The sequence below is a fragment of the Rhipicephalus microplus genome, chromosome 1 (genome assembly GCF_043290135.1).
Source record: "Rhipicephalus microplus isolate Deutch F79 chromosome 1, USDA_Rmic, whole genome shotgun sequence".
In the NCBI taxonomy this organism is placed as follows: Eukaryota; Metazoa; Arthropoda; class Arachnida; order Ixodida; family Ixodidae; genus Rhipicephalus; species Rhipicephalus microplus.
This window is the reverse complement of record NC_134700.1, coordinates 191,637,831-191,655,348: the sequence shown is the minus strand read 5'-3', so window position 1 is coordinate 191,655,348 and position 17,518 is coordinate 191,637,831. Positions and strand designations below refer to the sequence as shown.

General features: G+C 44.4%; 1 protein-coding gene across 2 annotated transcripts in view; it reads left to right on the top strand.

Annotated features, from left to right (window-relative positions):
- Nucleotides 1-17,518, top strand: part of LOC119178753 (116 kDa U5 small nuclear ribonucleoprotein component) — a 36,667-nt gene that overhangs the window by 6,910 nt on the left and 12,239 nt on the right. For both annotated transcript variants that reach the window (XM_037429993.2, XM_075889220.1), the window contains exons 11-16: nt 4,785-4,976; nt 5,128-5,218; nt 5,468-5,603; nt 6,257-6,384; nt 9,565-9,758; nt 16,492-16,744. In XM_037429993.2, coding sequence (XP_037285890.2) covers nt 4,785-4,976; nt 5,128-5,218; nt 5,468-5,603; nt 6,257-6,384; nt 9,565-9,758; nt 16,492-16,744 — 994 coding nt within the window. The remainder of the gene's footprint in view (nt 1-4,784; nt 4,977-5,127; nt 5,219-5,467; nt 5,604-6,256; nt 6,385-9,564; nt 9,759-16,491; nt 16,745-17,518) is intronic.

The window sequence follows — 17,518 nt, the reverse complement described above, 5'->3', positions numbered from 1 at the left end:
GGACAGCCGCATTCTTATATCCAGGACTAAAAGCCAGACCACGTCCCGCTGCGGCAAGGACAGTACCGACCCTACTACCAAGATGCAACTTACGACCAATACAATGGATTCCAGAGAGTGGAAGAAACCCGTTATTCGCGTTATAACGAACTTCCTCGCCGACAGCAGCGGCCTCGGATTCATTCCAATGAATATAGTGTAAACCGCAACCCTCCCGTGTGCTACAACTATAGTTCCACTGGGCATATTGCTCGGTGTTGCCGCCAACAATGCTGTCCGTCACGAAGGGCACCAGCCATGTCCTTGCCACCAAGACCCGGTGCTTCATGCGACCTGCGGATGACTGACTTGTTTCTAAAGGACTCTTCTTCACGCGAGACCAGATGCAGCGATTCGCCAGCATCCGAGCGGAGTTTGACACCACCATTCAATCATTCTCATTGCTCGCCGTCTCCTCTGCGTCGTTCTTCCTCTCCACCACCGGGAAACTTGCACTCGCGGCCAATGGAGGTGAGGTTGCCGGACGGTGTTTTCAAGATATATCTCTGCCTGTTGTTATGCTCAAAAACAAAGTGAATGTGTTGATTGATGGAATACCAACAATGGCGTTAGTTGACACTGGGGCGACTGTGTCTGTGATGAGCCTCGCTTTCAGAAATCGCTTAAGTCGCAAAGTCATGTTTTCATGGAACGATACTATTACCTTTCGTGGTGTAGGTGGCGAGTGCCTTCATCCTGTTGGTGGATGTGTTGTCAGTTTTTCATTGGCTGGGAAAGTATTTGTACCCGAATTTCTGGTTCTATCTCGTTCGCACAATGTCATTCTTGGTATCGATTTGCTGGTGCAAGGCGGTGCTTCCGTCGACTCTGGTAGTGGGGAAACTTCAACGATTTCTTTTTACCCTCGCTTTCTGAACGAGGCCACCGCGAAAACAGGAACACACTTAGTGTGATTGATGAAGGGATAGCACAATCTTGGTGTTTGACACCCGTTCGAGTCTCTTCCACAGTGGTTGATGTTGCTTGTGTTGACCTCGTAGTGAGGCCTCTACGCAAGAACTGTTCTAAGAAGGACATACTTGTGCCCTGTTCTGTTGCGTGCATGACAGAAGTAGTAGCAACATTGGGGTCGCTGAACTGTTCTGCCACGCCGGTTGTGCTTTCTCGTGGGGTGAAGATGGCTCTCTTCGATGAAGTCTCATGCAGTTTGATAGCGGCACTAGTTACAGACCTCACCACCTTCTCCTCTCCTTGCGATCTTCGCCATCATGGAGATCTAATGCTCGGTATGATCAGCAAGGCTCTCAGTACAACAGAATGGCAAGCACTAGTACAGGTCCTTTCCTAGCATGTTGCTGCTTTCGACTTCAAACATAGAGATGCACCCCTTCACTTACCTTCGTCCAGTGCTCGTCACAGAATAGACAGCTGCTCTGCACCCCCCATCCGCCAAAAGCCCTACCGAGTGTCATCCTCTGAGCGCAAACTTATCGTTGAACAAGTGAAGGACATGCTGAACAAAGGTGTCGTGCAAGAGTCGTCCAGCCCATGGGCAGCCCCAGTAATGCTTGTCAGGAAAAAGAATGGTTATTGGAGATTCTGCGTAGATTACAGGCGTCTAAACACTGTGACGAAGAAAGATGTATATCCTTTACCGCGGATTGATGATGTCATGGATTGCTTGCATGCCGCCTCCTATTTTTCAATGCTTGATTTGCGATCTGGTTATTGGCAAATACCTATGGAACTCGCCGACAAAGAAAAAACTGCTTTCGTAAATCCGGATGGCCTATTTGAATTTAATGTCATGCTTTTTGGCCTTTGTAATTCTCCTGCCACCTTTGAAAGATTTATGGACAGAGTGTTACGTGGTCTAAAATGGGAGATATGCATGTGCTACCGTGACGATGTTGTGATCTTTGGCCGTACGTTTGATGAACATAACAATCGTCTCAGTCTTGTTTTCAACTGCATCGAACAAATCGGGCTAGTTGTGAATTCTAAAAAAATGACGCTTTGGCGAACGTCAAACTCTGGTGCTGGGGAACTTAGTCGACACGGATGGCGTCAGACCCGATCCTCGCAAGATAGAAGCAGTGAGTTTTTTCAGACCACCACAGTTCGCACGAGAACTTCGCTCATTTGTAGGCCTACACTCATATTTCCGTGGTTATTTCTACGATTTGCGGAGATTATATACCCGCTGACAAGCATCTTGCGACAGGATGCAACCTTCAACTGGACACCAGAGTGTGATGCCGCATTCTCCCCACTTAAGTTTGTACTAACGTCAGCACCACTATTGCCTCACTTCGATCCATCTTGCCCGACTGAGGTTCACACTGATGCTGACGCTAGTGGTATTGGCGTTAGAGCGGTGCTTGTACAATGTCACAGTGGCGCAGAGCATGTCTTGGCATATGCCAGTTGTTGTCTGAGCGAATCCGAATGCAATTACACAGTTACGGAACAGGAATGCCTGGCAGCTGTTTTCGCTGTACAGAAGTTCCGTTGTTATCTTTAGGGGAGGCCATTTAAGATTACTACCGATCATCATTCGTTATGCTGGCTGGTCGGTTTCGAGGAGGAGGAGGATACAACTTTATTAAAAAAAAAAATCAAAGTAAATGTGGTTGGGTCCCTTGACGTCCGGGAGCCCCCTGGCCGACATCTCTCAGTTTGCGTGATCCCTCTGGCTGCCTCACACGTTGGGCGCTGCGACTTCAGGAATACGACTTTACGATGTCGTACAAGAGTGGCCATCGGAGACTGCCTCTCCCTGACGCAGACTGCCTCTCCCGGATTCCTCTTGCGACTACCGAATGCGGTGCTGAAAATTTGGACGAATGCCTTGCTGCTGTTACAAGCACTTTCCCCGACACGGCTGACTTCTAGAGAAAAAAACGCAACGATCTCAACCTGAATCCTCTTTTTGCCACTGCTCGTACGTCCCAACACAGTGGTCGCTTTACGGTTCGAGACAAGACTCCAGACCTGGAGCATGTTTTCTGTTAGTTGTCCCCGAGAGCCTTCGCTCAGATGTTTTACGTGCTATGCATGACGATGCGACATGCGGTCAGTTCGACTTCATAGGAACGCTGCACCGCATGCAGGAACGCTTTTACTGGCCAAGATGTACGAAACAGTGAAGCGTTACGTCGCTAGCTGCGAGAAATGCCTACGTCACAAGCGCCTGGCCACCGCAACACGACGTCCCTTTCAGCCATTGACACCATCCAGCACGCCTTTTGAACAAGTAGAAATTGACATCATGTGTTTATTTTCCTTATCTAATAATAAGAACCGTTGGATAATCGTCTGCGTGGATCATCTTACGGGGTATGCCGAAATCGCAGCTATTCCCTCTTCTACTGCTGCTTCTGTGGCCGACTTCTTGCTCCACTCCGTGGTTCTTCGCCATGGCCCACCCCGTATTATCAGCGACCATCGTCACCAGTCCACTGCTGATGCCGTTTAAGAATTACTTCGCATGTGCACGACACAGTTCCGTCATTCCACACCATATGACACAGTTCCGTCATTCCACACCGCAGACGAATGGCTTCATTGAACGGACAAACAGAACGCTGACCAACTTGCTTGTCATGTACGTTTCCTCCAATCACAAGAACTAGGATGACGTGCTGCATTTTATCACGTAGGCGTACAACACGGTGAAACGTGAAACTGTAGCCCATTTTATTTGTTGTACGCCAAGTTGCCACTAAGCCCTCTAGACACTTTCTTACCCTTTCTTCTACACAATGACGATTCTGTATCGAACACCTTGTGCCTCGCGGAAGAAGCCCGCTAATCGCTCATCTTAGACTCTGGCCTCTCAACATCATTCGAACGAACGATACGAAAACCATCACGAACCAGTATCATTCGAAAAAGGTGATTTGGTGTTGCTTTGCACACCGCAACGCAACTGTGGATTGTGTCAAAGGTTCTGTTGTGATATTCAGGCCTATTTGTAGTTTTGGAGCGTCTCAGCCAGCTCACCTACGTAATAGCTCATCTTTTGTCCAATGGTCGACGATCGAGCAGAACGCAGCTCACTCACATTGCTCGCCCGAAACCTTTCTACCCTGCTTGTGCATCACAACTCGCCCTACGAGCTTCCTCTGCTTGCGGGGGAATGTAACGAACATGTGAAAGGCAAAGAAAAAAAAGAGAGGAAGACGAAGAGGCTTGGCCAGGTCGCAGTGCGCTACCGGGAACGACCATCTCTCACCTCTTTTAAATAAAATCATTCCATCACAACTCGCTGTAACAATATAATTGCTGCGGTTTAACATTCCAGAACCACCATACGTTTCTGAGAGACACCGCAGTGGAGGGCTCTATAAATTTCAACCACCTTGGAGTCCTTTAACGTTCACCTTAATTTAAGTACGCGGGCCTTGAGCACTTCGGCCTCCATTGAAAATGCAACTACCGCGGCGAGGATTCGATCCCGTGACCTGCGGGTCAGCAACCGAGTGCCTTAGCCACTAGACCACTGTAGCGGGTCGAAAGCCTTCACTGGAAAGGATGGGTTATGCGGTCTGTTTCGGAAATACAGAAAAAGTGCTCAATCAGTTTAATCTACACTCAAATCTCAATATAACGAACACAAATGTAATGAAATATTGGTCATAACAAAGTACTAAATGAAAATTACATCCTGAAACCATGACGTTGGTGTTGGGGGTTCGTATCGCAGACGGCTCGAAATTTTACACTCTGTGCTTTAGAACCTGAAAATTCTTTATATTCTTCATGAAATTTTTTTTTTCCAGTCTATACTCTGAGGATCCTGAACAGCAGCAGGTGTCTCCTCTTTTGGGCAACGTTTGCTTTGCCAGTTCCCTCTACAGCCTCTGCTTCACGCTGCGTTCGTTTGCCTGCATGTACTCGCAAACCTTTGGTGGAGTCAACGTAACAGAATTCGCGAGGCGACTCTGGGGTGACATCTACTTCAGCAACAAGACGTAAGGCTGCATTTCAATTCGTGTAGATTCTCAGCCATGTTGTTACGTGTTGCTGCATTGTAGCTTCTCCCACGGCGCACTTTGATGTGTTGGATAAAGTCTTTCGAATCAAGTTGTTAATCTTAACATTTGCTCTTATTTCAATCGGTAGGCGGAAATTCACAAAGAAGCCCCCTCACAGTTCAGCACAGAGGAGCTTTGTGGAGTTCATTCTGGAGCCTTTGTACAAGCTTTTTGCACAGGTAAAACCATGTTTCACGAACTTTCGGAGTTAAAGATGAAACCTGTAAGCATACATCAAGTACCAATGAGGTGCATTCTATGCTTGAAATGAGCGATACCACACAAGTTTGGTGACTGTATCTTTCCATTGGGTCGTGAAAATGAGAAGAGCTGTGTAGATGTCTCTAACATTGCGTGTTGTGACCGTTATACAAACCTGTTGTTGAATGCCATGCCATGACATAATTGTTGGGGTTCACTGCTTGTAGGTGGTTGGTGATGTCGATGAGTGCCTACCCAAGCTCCTTGACGAGTTGGGAGTCAAGTTGTCCAAGACTGAGATGAAGCTGAACGTCAGACCTTTGCTGCGTCTCGTGTGCTCCCGATTTGTTGGAGAATTTTCTGGTTGGTTCGTTGACTACTTGCGTGACAAAATGCAGCACAACTGTTCTTGGAGTACAGTAGTTGCAATGTGAGCAGTTATTAACACTGTAGGATGAGTCATGCAGCGGAACTCTGGTTTTTAGGCTTTTGTAAGGTGTCTGTGGTAGAACAGCCCTAGATATCTTTGCTTGTTCTTACATCACCACACAGTAAGTGTTGCTATCGTTGTTTTGCTGAATTAAGTTGAAATTGCATTGATATTTTTAGGATGTGGTGAAAAATAAGAAATCTAGCTTACACATGTATAGTCTGCAACTGCATAGGCATGCTGAGTTCATTTAAAGCACAAACTGATGAGTTTCATAAGTGCAAGAATGTCACGTTGCACAGTTGTGTGTTGCCATTTTTGTTTCTGTTTCTATTTCGTGTGGATTATTGTCAGCTGTTGCATATCTTGTAAATGTTGATGTGTGCAGGACAAATAGAGGGGAGTGAACATGCTTTTTTACTGTACTGCAAAAACTTTCAGAAATGGTAATGGTGACATCAATTGTCCACACACACATGCACACACACACCCCTCACCTTGGTCTGTAGCATACGAGGGTGCAAGCTTGGGCGAAGTTATAATTCGTGGCAAAACAAGTTGATCTTTTCGCCTCTGTTTCCACCAGGCTTTGTCGACATGTGTGTCAGCCATGTGCCGTCACCAGCTCGTGTGACTAGACAGAAGATTGAGTGCATCTACACAGGCCCTTTGGAATCTGAGCTTGGGGAAGCCATGCTCAAGTGCGATCCTGAGGTGAGTTTGTCAACTGCAATTACGTTGATCTTTAATAATGAAGGATTTTTCTGACAGGCATAACAAAATATGTATTAAGTTCTTGGCTAAATGACTTCCGCGACAGCTGATTTATAGACAGCAAATACGTTTGATCAGGCCAAAGAATGCAGGACAGTAACAAGCTTTGTTGTGCAGTTCAATTTCTTTTTGACATACAGTCAGAGGAGATAGATTTGTGTAAAATTCCTTGTCAAAGTTCTATTGCAAGGTATACAGAGGAAGATTAATGTACATCTCTGTTTTGCAAACTGTAAAATCTATTTGTACAAGTGCTACATGATGCCACAGGCAATGTGGGGCGATGCTGGGCTATTGTTGCTCCATCTTATGCTTCTTGTAAAAAAGCAAAAATTTTCAAATGTTTTTTTTTTTTTTCACTGAGTATCTTTCTTCTCTCTGTATTTTGTGCAAATGTCAGCTTCTTAATTAGACAGCTAATTTGTACAGTCACTGTCAAGTGGTCAAAAGTTACTTTGGGCTGTATGTCCTGCTTGGTCGTATACAGTCAAACCCCGCTACAATGAATGCTGCTTCACCGAAATTTACAACGAAAAATTACTGTTCCCCATCAGCAGTCTGTAGAAGTCAATGCATAAACATTGTTGCCACAGCTAACACTTTTTCTTCTGCCGTCCCGCTTCAACGAAATTTCACGATGCAATTCCAGGCTCAGATATTTATTGTTATACAGTAAACACAAGCTTTAACATTATGATGCATTTTCAGAACCTGAAAATATGTCGACAAAGTCTAAAGCATGCGTTGGCACAACCAGAAACTGCCGCTGTTCAGGAAGCATGAGCGCCACCACTGCTCGATAGCGATAGTAATGAGACTGCCCTGCTTTTGCCATTGGCTTTCTTTTGAGCAGCAGACGATCCGAAGCTGAAGCTCAGCTCATGGTTTCGTTCATGCAGCTGCTGGGTGCAAGTGCGGAACGATGCCTTTTCCAATGCCAATGGTTATCATTTCGTTCGTGCTTGGCCAGTGCGGTAACTAATCATCCGCATTATCAACAAAATCAGCTGGCTGAGAGTGATGGATGATAAGAATGGCATAGAATAAAGCATAAGTCACCGCTCCACAATACCCTGCCTTCAGCTCGGCGTTGCTGGATACACTTTGACGGCGGACAGCTGCTGGTGTTAAAGGGACAGTAAAGTCAAATAAGAATTTACGGCAGAGTGAAAGCTCAATGTATGACGACATCTAAAACGACAATATTATCAACAACAGTGCCCTACTTACAGAGAAATCAAGGTAAATGCACAAGAACACAAGCGCCGCGGTAGGACATTTTCAGAATGATCCCGATGACATCAGACGGACCGTCTACAATTAATTTACTAGTAATCGATCTAACTGCACTAAATAAAGAACCTCCCGTGCATCAAGAGACGCAATAAAATGCTGCTTGTTCGCTTCTGTTTGGTTCATGGATAAAAGAACTGCCAGATGTTACTATGGGGAATGGCAGAAGTGGTTCAAAACAAAAAACGTCTGCAATCTCGGAGCTAAATGCAGGAAATCGATCAATGGCCGTTGTTGCTGCTGTGGCTCCCGCTGCTTTTAGTCTGCTACTACTAGCGCAGTGAAGCCGGGCAACGATGTGCATGGCAACAGTGACTTGGGTCGGTCCGCTTCTTGAGGCGGGTAATTAGAAGTGAGTTAACCCGATGTGGACCACTAAAACGTGATTTTATTTCAAAATAGGCCCTTCCTTGGCACAAAAATAGCACTATGAGGTTTCTGGACCGCTATTTCAACAATCAACGTCGACTTGATAGTTGCCTTAGTGTCCCTTTAACGTGTTAATGCAACTGTTTGGTTCGTTCACGAAAGTGGTTGTAGGGGTTGTTTCAGCGTGCTTTTCACCATTACCTCGCTATGCATTGGTGAGAATTGCATCGTGACGCTGCTGGGAAAGAATAGGATGGAGCGGACACTTTTTAAATTGTGAGAATAAATGTTCCTTTATTTTGCTAGCTCAGATGAGCTATATTTTTTCGATTTCACTGCAACGGAATTTTCGCTTTAACGAAATTTTTTTCACGCCCCGTCAGTTTCATCGTAGCGAGGTTCGACTGTATAGTATTTACAGTGCATGAACACCCACAATGTTAAACATGAAGAACACTACTTCGGTGATTTCACATGAGTTGTCAAACAGCACGTCATTGGGTAGGGAAAGGAACATTTTGTTTGACAGAGGAGCCGCATGAGGCTATGTGGTAGCCTAAGTGGGGAAAGAAAAAAATATGCATGCTGCCCCCTGCTCCCTGTACAAGTACATATGTCCTTGAAGGAGCGTTGTAGTGTGATCAGTCCTTATAAACAGAAGTAATTTTTATGGCACAGCATGTCTGTGGCCACAAGAGTCCAAATTAATGACCCATAAGGTCTATGGTTATAATGAGGCATATGTTGATTACAAAGATTATTTGTTTTTATGTTCTGTTTTTTACTTAACCCCGCATATTTGCAGGTTTTTTTCTTGATAAATTGCGTCGCGAGTCAGCACCCGTGTTGTGCACCTTCTTTTCCTAATCCTCGATCCTCAGTGCACAGCTAAAATCAAGATAATATTTCTCGAAATATATCATATAGCTTATAACACGAAAGCAGGCAAGCACACTTTTAATATTGGGGAACAGCTGTTGATGGAAGTGTTAATCAAGATATACTATACCATAAAATTGCTGAAGTTCCTGAAGATGTGTGTCATGTGAGGGGTGGAGGCCGAAATTTCGGGGAAAAAACTAGGGGGGGGGGGGGGGCACCTTCTTGATTTTTAAGTGAGGGCGGGGCAAACAAATGATCGTTTTGTGCTCTGTATGCTATAGGGGAAAAGAATTCCCGTGCGGTGGGGGGAGGGTGCGCGGGCCAATGTGTCATGCGTCATTTACAAGTGCTGTACAGACAAGCACGAAGTGTACCTTTACTGATCATTTGTCCCAGACTTCCTGTTCATGTCTTTATTTCTCTATGAACATCAACCTGTTCTATTCACAATATGTCTCTAGAAGATAGCCATTGATTCTACCATTTCATGCACTCCTCATTCTGTAATGTTCCTGGAAGCCCATGTGCGATGACAACTTCTAGCATAATTAGGGCGTTTCTGGTTGCCATTTGCAGGGCCCGCTGATTGTACACACCACGAAGCAGTACTCAACTCAAGATGCCACCAGTTTTCACGTCTTTGGACGTGTAATGAGCGGTACACTGCACGCTAATCAGGATGTGCGCATCCTTGGTGAGAACTATACGTCCACGGATGAAGAGGACTCTCGTGTGTTAGCCGTCGGAAGGCTCTGGGTCCACGAATCGAGGTAAAGGCCCAATTTTTTGTGTGTGTGTGAAAGTTTGAGGCTGAGGTTATTTGCCTTTCAGCATTGCCCAATTTTCTTTCTTGGTCCCTAGTACTTGTTATCGAAACAAAACATTTATTCATTTCTTACAGCCTTTACACAATTACTCTGCTCATTACTAGTTCCTGTACTCACTTTAATGGTATGTCCTTTTCTTTCCTGACCCTTTTACGATTTATGCTTCACCGAATCATTCTGGAGATCTGATTGATCATCGCTTTTCGAGTTTTTATCATGTGACTTTCCCTATTGTTACTCAGAATCCACCGTCCCAGCAACTGCCACTCTAACGAGCAAGCGCCAGTTAGCAAAGCCAAAAAATATTCTCGCTCACCACCAGCAGGCCACACGACAAACATGTGGTGCTCCTCACAAATTCTTAGATGGTGAGGGTGCCGCAGACCTTCTAAAGATTCAACTGAACACATATGCAAATCTATCAAGACTGCATAAAGTTTGTCCTATGTTCTGCCAGGACGTCTGTCCGTGGTGTGGCAGCTGGGTAACTCTTCTATGTCTCATGGGGGTATGAAAAAAAATCAGTAGGTTTAGGTAGTTTTTGAACCATGGCATAAATTTCAAGAAGGAGCGATGGAAAGCTCATCTCAGCTCATACCCAGAAACGCAATTCGCGCTCCTGGATTAGGTCCATGGGGTAGCGAAAGCCAGTGGAGCCCTTCGCATAGGGCGCCACCGACTTGGCTCTCGAACTCCTCCTTACCGCCTTCCTTAAAATAGTTTCTTCTTTCCCTTCACACAATTCTAGGTCACGCTTGGTTATAACATGCAGTGGTTTCTTATGGTTCAGGAAGCCTGCAGTTCCACTCGGGAAGAATGTTTGCTTTTTCTGCATGGTTGTCACAACTGATGCCTCTCTTCAGCAAAGCCCTGTAAAAAACTGGTGCGATTAATTTTACTTCGCCTAGCAGAAGTTAAAGATAAGCTATAAAATGGGATCAAAAGCTACATTTGTTTACTGGCAACCTTACTTGTGCAGCATATATAATGTACGCCTTCATAAATGCACAGTTGCAAACATTTTACTCTTTATTGGGTAATATTTGTGAGGAGGTACCCTTCTATGCAGAGGTGCAACAGCTGTGCCACTTGTGCCAATTTGATACAATTCCCCATTTCTGAGCTGAGCTGCGCCAAAACCACAAAATTTCCCGAAATCGCGCCTAGCTCTTTCAAAATGTCTGACCAGCCTAAAAATTTTCACAGCTGCGCTAACTTCAGCGAGAGATATGCAACTATGCAACACTCAACTCAAATGGAGGCTGCGTTGGCCACCTATACTTTGTGTCAACGTTACATTTGCGCCATCAATCAATCTAGGGATCCTAGCGCCAGACCCTAACCCCAAACCGCGGCATAAGATATTCTTATTAGGCCAGGACAGTCGCAAAACACGATTGACCAGATAAAATAATGCGGTTAGCCCATTGGTGGACTGACCGCAGCGAATGTCTATCATTGGGACGACGCAAGTTAAAGGTAAAAGGCATTGCCATAACCAGCAACACTTCGCGAAAAGTGTGAATTTCCTAATCAGCAAGTAGCAACTAAAGATGGAAGTGTATGTCACTGCTACTGCAAGCAAGAAAACTCAAACGTGCTGCGAATGTCGGCGTTGCCGCTACTGCAAACGAGAAAACTCAACGTGCTGCGAATGCCGGCATTGCCGGCGACCACGTAATTGCCATAGCAACGGCACATGCGACAGATATCCAGTGCCCCCGCCAGGGCAGCAGGCCCGTGCCATTATTGATTTATCTAATCAAACACGCCTTGCCACCGAGCTGAGAGTTTGTGCTTTAAACCTAAACTCATTGTGTAAAAAAGAAAAAAAAAGGAAGGGGGTCAAAAATATCTTGGCCTTGTTCTAACCCATGCAGAATGTCGCTTAATTCACCATCACCGCTGTACCATGGTGGCCTGCGGAAAAGCGTTATACTATAAGATTTAGAGGGAGCTGTTAGCATTAGTCAAGGGACAGAGCACAGTCTGTTCAGTTATGCATGCGTGTGTACGCTGCATTATTGTGAGTACTCATATGATCCCTGATGTCTAAAAAATTACTGTCAACTATTTGGAGCATTGTATGACATTTGCACTGCCATTAAAAAAAAAAAAAAACCAAACAAAACTGTGCACCAGTCTTTTTTTTTTGTTAATTTTTCATCCACATTTGCTCCTCAGTTTTATGAATCTCAAGGTGCCCAGCTTGGCAGATCCACATTTGAATCCTGAGAGTGTGGCAAATGCTAATGTGGATCTTCTCAATGTTTGCTGAGTGGGGTTGTTCAAAATACTACTACTTTAGTTGAAATAGCAGTGCTCATATTCACTGCACGGTTTAGGGGATGTTGAATGGTTTCTACATATCCTTTTTTTTTCTAAATGTAAGCGTTCTTTTCCATACTGCCGCAAGTTTGGTCTTTCATGATAGAAAAATGATTTTTTTTAGAGGCGAAGCTCCTAAAGGTGTGGGTCTGTCCATCCCTTGTATGTATGTGTGTATGTATGTATGTACGTGACCTTCTATAGTTCCTCCTTTGCCAACTGTACTTCTTCCTTTCAAACATCCCACCACTTCACCAATCATAAAGCAAATACTGTTGAGAAGTAGCCAATATGAAATGGAAGATGGTCGTCTACTTGTATCCAGGTGCGCGTTAATGAACCATAGATTGCCCCACTGTGTCTATCCCTTGATTGTACGTGACCGCCTATAGTTCACCTTTGATAACTGTCCCCTACTTCATCTTTGCAAGCATCACACTACAACCCATCATCGATCTACCACTTCACCGACCATAAAGCCGTTTAATGAAGGGGGAACAGAAGCGACGTATAGCTACCTTTCACGAATAATAAAATTTATTGTAGAAATATATGCAGTGTTTGTCATGTCTTTGATAATGTATTGGGCGATATTTGTGGATAGTTCAGGGTTTAGTGATGAAACCCTTTAGCGCTTCGCCCCACTCATTATCATTCACTTCGGGGATATGCTGTGATACTTTTTCTGTGTCGAGCTTCAAATTTGAATTTTAGTGCTCCAAAAGTAACATTTTTCTGCTCCGAAATTGCTCTAAATTCTGTTTCAGCTGTTGCACCCCTGTTCATGGCAAGTATTGAAGGATATGGTCTCTAAGGTTGCTTCTACATCGCATGATTCTCGTATCAATCCGTCTACTTACTATGCTTTTAAAATTCATACTGTGAGCCGCTATTGTGACTTATGCTATGGAATGTGAATGTCATCGAAGGGCATCTTCTCACAAGTATTTTACTAAAAACTGTAAAACGTTTGCCTAACACAAGTGAGGATTACATTAGGGGCTCATGCTGTGGTGACATTGTTTCTTACTTTACAAGAAGGGCATACTTCGTGCTTCCAAGATTTTGGATTGTGTTCTTTATATAATTGTTGCTATGAATCGCCGGCTTTTGCTCCGCTTCTTGGAAACATTCACCGGGCAGTTCTAGTGGTGCTGTTACTCGCGATGACTAGTGGGCTTTGTATTAGTACTGCCACCAAGCATCAAATCCAGCCTTGGTTTTAGCCCATAGCCTCTCTTCAATGGTGCATAGAGGCATTATATTTAGGCTTATGTGAATGTTAGAGTGTTTCAAATATTCGAACGAGTATTACAGTATGCGAATTGGCTTTGATTCAAATTATTAAAGTTTTCAAATTTGAAACTGCTTGTAAGGGTGGTTTTGCGGCAGTGTCAGGGTGCTAAGCCGTGAAAGCACATCAGGGGAAATCCACACTGCTGCAAAGCCCTGCATAAAAGTTAAATGAACATATTACCCTAGATTAAACATTTTCCAAGTTTAAAAGCCTTTCATACCAGTTTATAAGCTCTATGTATAGTATACATTAAAATGTAACATATGTTATAGGGCCCCGCGACGGTGGTCTAGTGGCTAAGGTACTCGGCTGCTGACCCGCAGGTCGCGGGATCGAATCCCGGCTGCGGCGGCTGCATTTTCAATGGAGGCGAAAATGCTGTAAGCCCTTGTGCTCAGATTTAGGTGCAGGTTAAAGAACCCCAGGTGGTTGAAATTTCCGGAGCCCTCCACTATGGCGTCTCTCATAATCATAAGGTGGTTTTGGGACGTTAAACTCCACATATCAAATCATAATATTTTATAGGTTATTACTTGCTTTCAACCAAAAGTCAAATCCTGCTACTATTCAAAGTTGTTTCCACTTCCTTTGAAGAAAAACAAAAAAAGATGGCATTTGCACAGGCCTTGTTTCAACTTTTGAAATGTAATGTGCTAGTCATAACAAATATGCTCATTTTTTAAATAATACTGTTATATACCGTATTTACTCGATTCTACCGCGCCCTCGATTGTAACGCGCACCCGATTTCCACGACGAAAAAAAAAAGTAAGACATCAATTGCAACGCGCACCCATTTTTCTCGCTGGCCCGCACGATCACACCACTCGAAAAAACAACTCCTTTCGGGAGCGTCTTCCATTTAAATATGAGGTACGGGGAAGGTTGTGACGTGTAACAGAGCATTGCCGTCACTGTAGTTTTACCGTGGACCGATGTCAGCACGCGAACTTCCTTCGCCCCCTTCTTCTCGGCGGTTGTGGTGCCAGGCATGTCGAAGTGAAGAGGCGTCTGATCGGCATTTCCAATTTGCCCAAGCAGGTAGCCGTTGTTGCGCCGCAAGTTTAGGACGAACCTCTGAAGACTGTGAACCTTTCATCGTACTCCTGCGCAAAACTTTTCGCATATGCCTGTTCACCTTCGGAGGGAAAAGTCTTTCCTCTTCATAAAGTTAGTTAGCCAGCACCTGCTCGCTTTAAACTGGCTGTGCGTTAGACCTTTTTCTAAGGCTAATTGCATAGCCCACACTTGGAGCAGTTCTGTCGTCACGGGCCGCTGTGTTGCTCGCTGCTCAAGCAGATACTCACCGAGCAGTTCTTCAATTTGCGGAAACCGACCCTGCTGTGGTCCACTGAAGCTTTTGCGTGAAGCTTTGCTGTTGACAACCTTCTGCCTTTGTTTCCGCCAGTCCCGCACACACGTTTCGGGAACTCCGAACGACCGCGATGCGGTCCGATTTCCGTCCGTTTCTGCACACGCGATGACTTTTCTTTTAAAAGTGGCATGGTGGTGCACTCGAGTTTTTAGAGTCGGCCCTTCTATGCCATCGATGCTAATGCACTACAACATGACGAACTCCTCAGTACATGTACGAAGTGCCGCACATGGGAAACACATGGGCAGAAATGGCCGACGCGCCATGCCGATGCACGTAGGGGGCGGCCATTTTGGAAATGCCGATGGCAATAGAATGACCATATTCATTTTTTTTTTCGTACTCGATTCTAACAAGCATGCGATTTATGAACTCGCTTAACGGAAAGAAAAAGGTGCGCGTTATAGTCGAGTAATTACGGTATGCAATATTCAAATTGGGTTCGAATTCATTTGGAAAAAATCACTTTCACTTCAAAGTTGCTTCAGATCTGAAATTCACCATTTGCACTAGCCTAGTTATTTGTCCTAGGCAATACAGCTCTAGCTTCTATCGATGGGCTCAAAGTAGAAGGGTTTAGGAGCTTTATCCTGTTTATATTTGCTCGTTACTATAAAAACCGGAATGTAGGTCAGACCAGAATATAGGTTGACACTTCAAACTTTAAATCTCTGAAAAAATTTTTTGAAAATCGCAAAGTATGGCGGCGCACCCATACCTTGGTAAATACGCGACACAGCCAGCTGCGCTGTGATGACATTTCTCTTTATTTTGACACTAATCTTATTTAGTTAAATGGCAGAAGTCAAAATCAGACTCATCTGATTTTGAGTTCGATGACATTTGTTTTTCACTAGAGTGCATTGTCCTCCGTTTCATCCAATGCGTTACTGACGCAGCATTTGCGGCAAGACAGAAGTGCGCCGTCTCGGCGCAAAGCTCTTCTGCCTCTTAAATCGGTGCACCCACAATGGCAATGCCTCGAATTGCAATTTCGTAAGCCCAGAGTCACGCGCTACCTCGAGAGCTTTCATGCGGATGCACTCCGCTGTTATGAGTAGCGATCTTGCACGTAGCTCCTCGGCGAATTCAGCGAGTAGCGTTCGGGGTGCACTGCGGTCAGTCCGTCCATGAAGCTTTGTTTCTTTTTTTTTTTGGTTGCTTCAAGATGTGATGCGCTGCTTTTGGCTCCTTCAGTATCAGACGCTTTTCTCCGATGCACCGAATTTTCGTTGTGACGCCAGGTTGCCGTGCGCTTTGGCATACCCGATAACGTCTATAATGTTTTTCTGAAAGGCTATTGTAAATTGCCATCGACTATCACTCATTTCTGAAGGAAATAGAAAAAATAAAACAGCTGACTGACAGCAGTCAACCGAGGCAAAATGGCATTTCTAGCACTTTGTAGGTTTTGCCCAACTAGCCCGGTGGCGCCGCTGATGATGCTCGAGTCTTCCACACCTTTTGTTCCAATGACCGGTATATAAGAAGAGGGTAGACTTTTCATTGCATTATATTTTTTTATGCAACCTGTATTCCGGTTTTTACGGTAGGCAATGTTGGGTGTGCTTCATATTGTAAAGACTTGTTCTACCTGTTTTTGTTATTGCGAGAAGTGCACTGAAGACATGAATTTAGGTAACTGTGCGATGGACGTTTTCTTTTATTCCTGCTAGGTACAAGGTTGAGGTAAACCGGGTCCCAGCAGGCAACTGGGTGCTCATGGAAGGCATTGACCAGCCAGTAGTGAAGACCTCTACCATAGTGGACGCTGGCATTCAAGAGGAGCTCTTCATCTTTCATCCCCTGCGCTTCTGCACGCATTCAGTTATCAAGATTGCCGTAGAGCCTGTCAACCCATCTGAGTTGCCAAAAATGCTGGACGGTTTACGGAAAGTCAACAAATCGTATCCCCTTGTGAACACTAAGGTAAGTGACCCCCATGGCCCTCAAGAGTTGTTGAGACCTGCCATACAGTCATCACCATATCAGTTTTGTTTGAACTTATAAAATACCTTTGGCAGGCTTGGATTGTTTCTGGCTATAACTTTTTTTAGTCTTAAGTTTAATGAACTTACTTTGTTGATTATGTGTTTGACTCATATCAGGCCTTTTGACAAACTCAAGTGCTTTGAAGCACTGGAGTTCTGTTGCTACTTATTAGAACGACTGGTAGTACTACGTTGCTATACATCTTTTGTGGGCAATATGCAAAAAAACCTTTAGAAATATAATTCAGAGCTTAGAGCTCCAAGCCTTAAAAGCAATGTATATGCATTTTTTGTCATATGAGTTTGCTGTGGTTGAAGATGCGCTGTACGAAAGCATTACAGTAAGTCAGTTTCTACATGTGAGACATTCTTGTTAGATTGGATGAATATTCAATGTTATTGAATGTTTCATTAAATATTATGTCATTTCTCATTAACCTAACGTAAAACCTTGGTATCCGAATCGAATGATCATGCACTTTTTGTCACTTACAGCTTAACAAAGATGCTTTCATGGCATTGCGGCTTACGCTGTTGTAAAACCACTATTTCAAGCACAGTTCACACGCATTGTTATGAAGCCATACCTCATGGGGATATTTGCACACTAAGCGCACCTCATATTTTAATATTACTTTTTTGGAAAGAGTGGGTCATAGACCAACCGTGGTGACTTTTAAAAACGTCTTGTCTCGTTTTATTAGCTGATAAA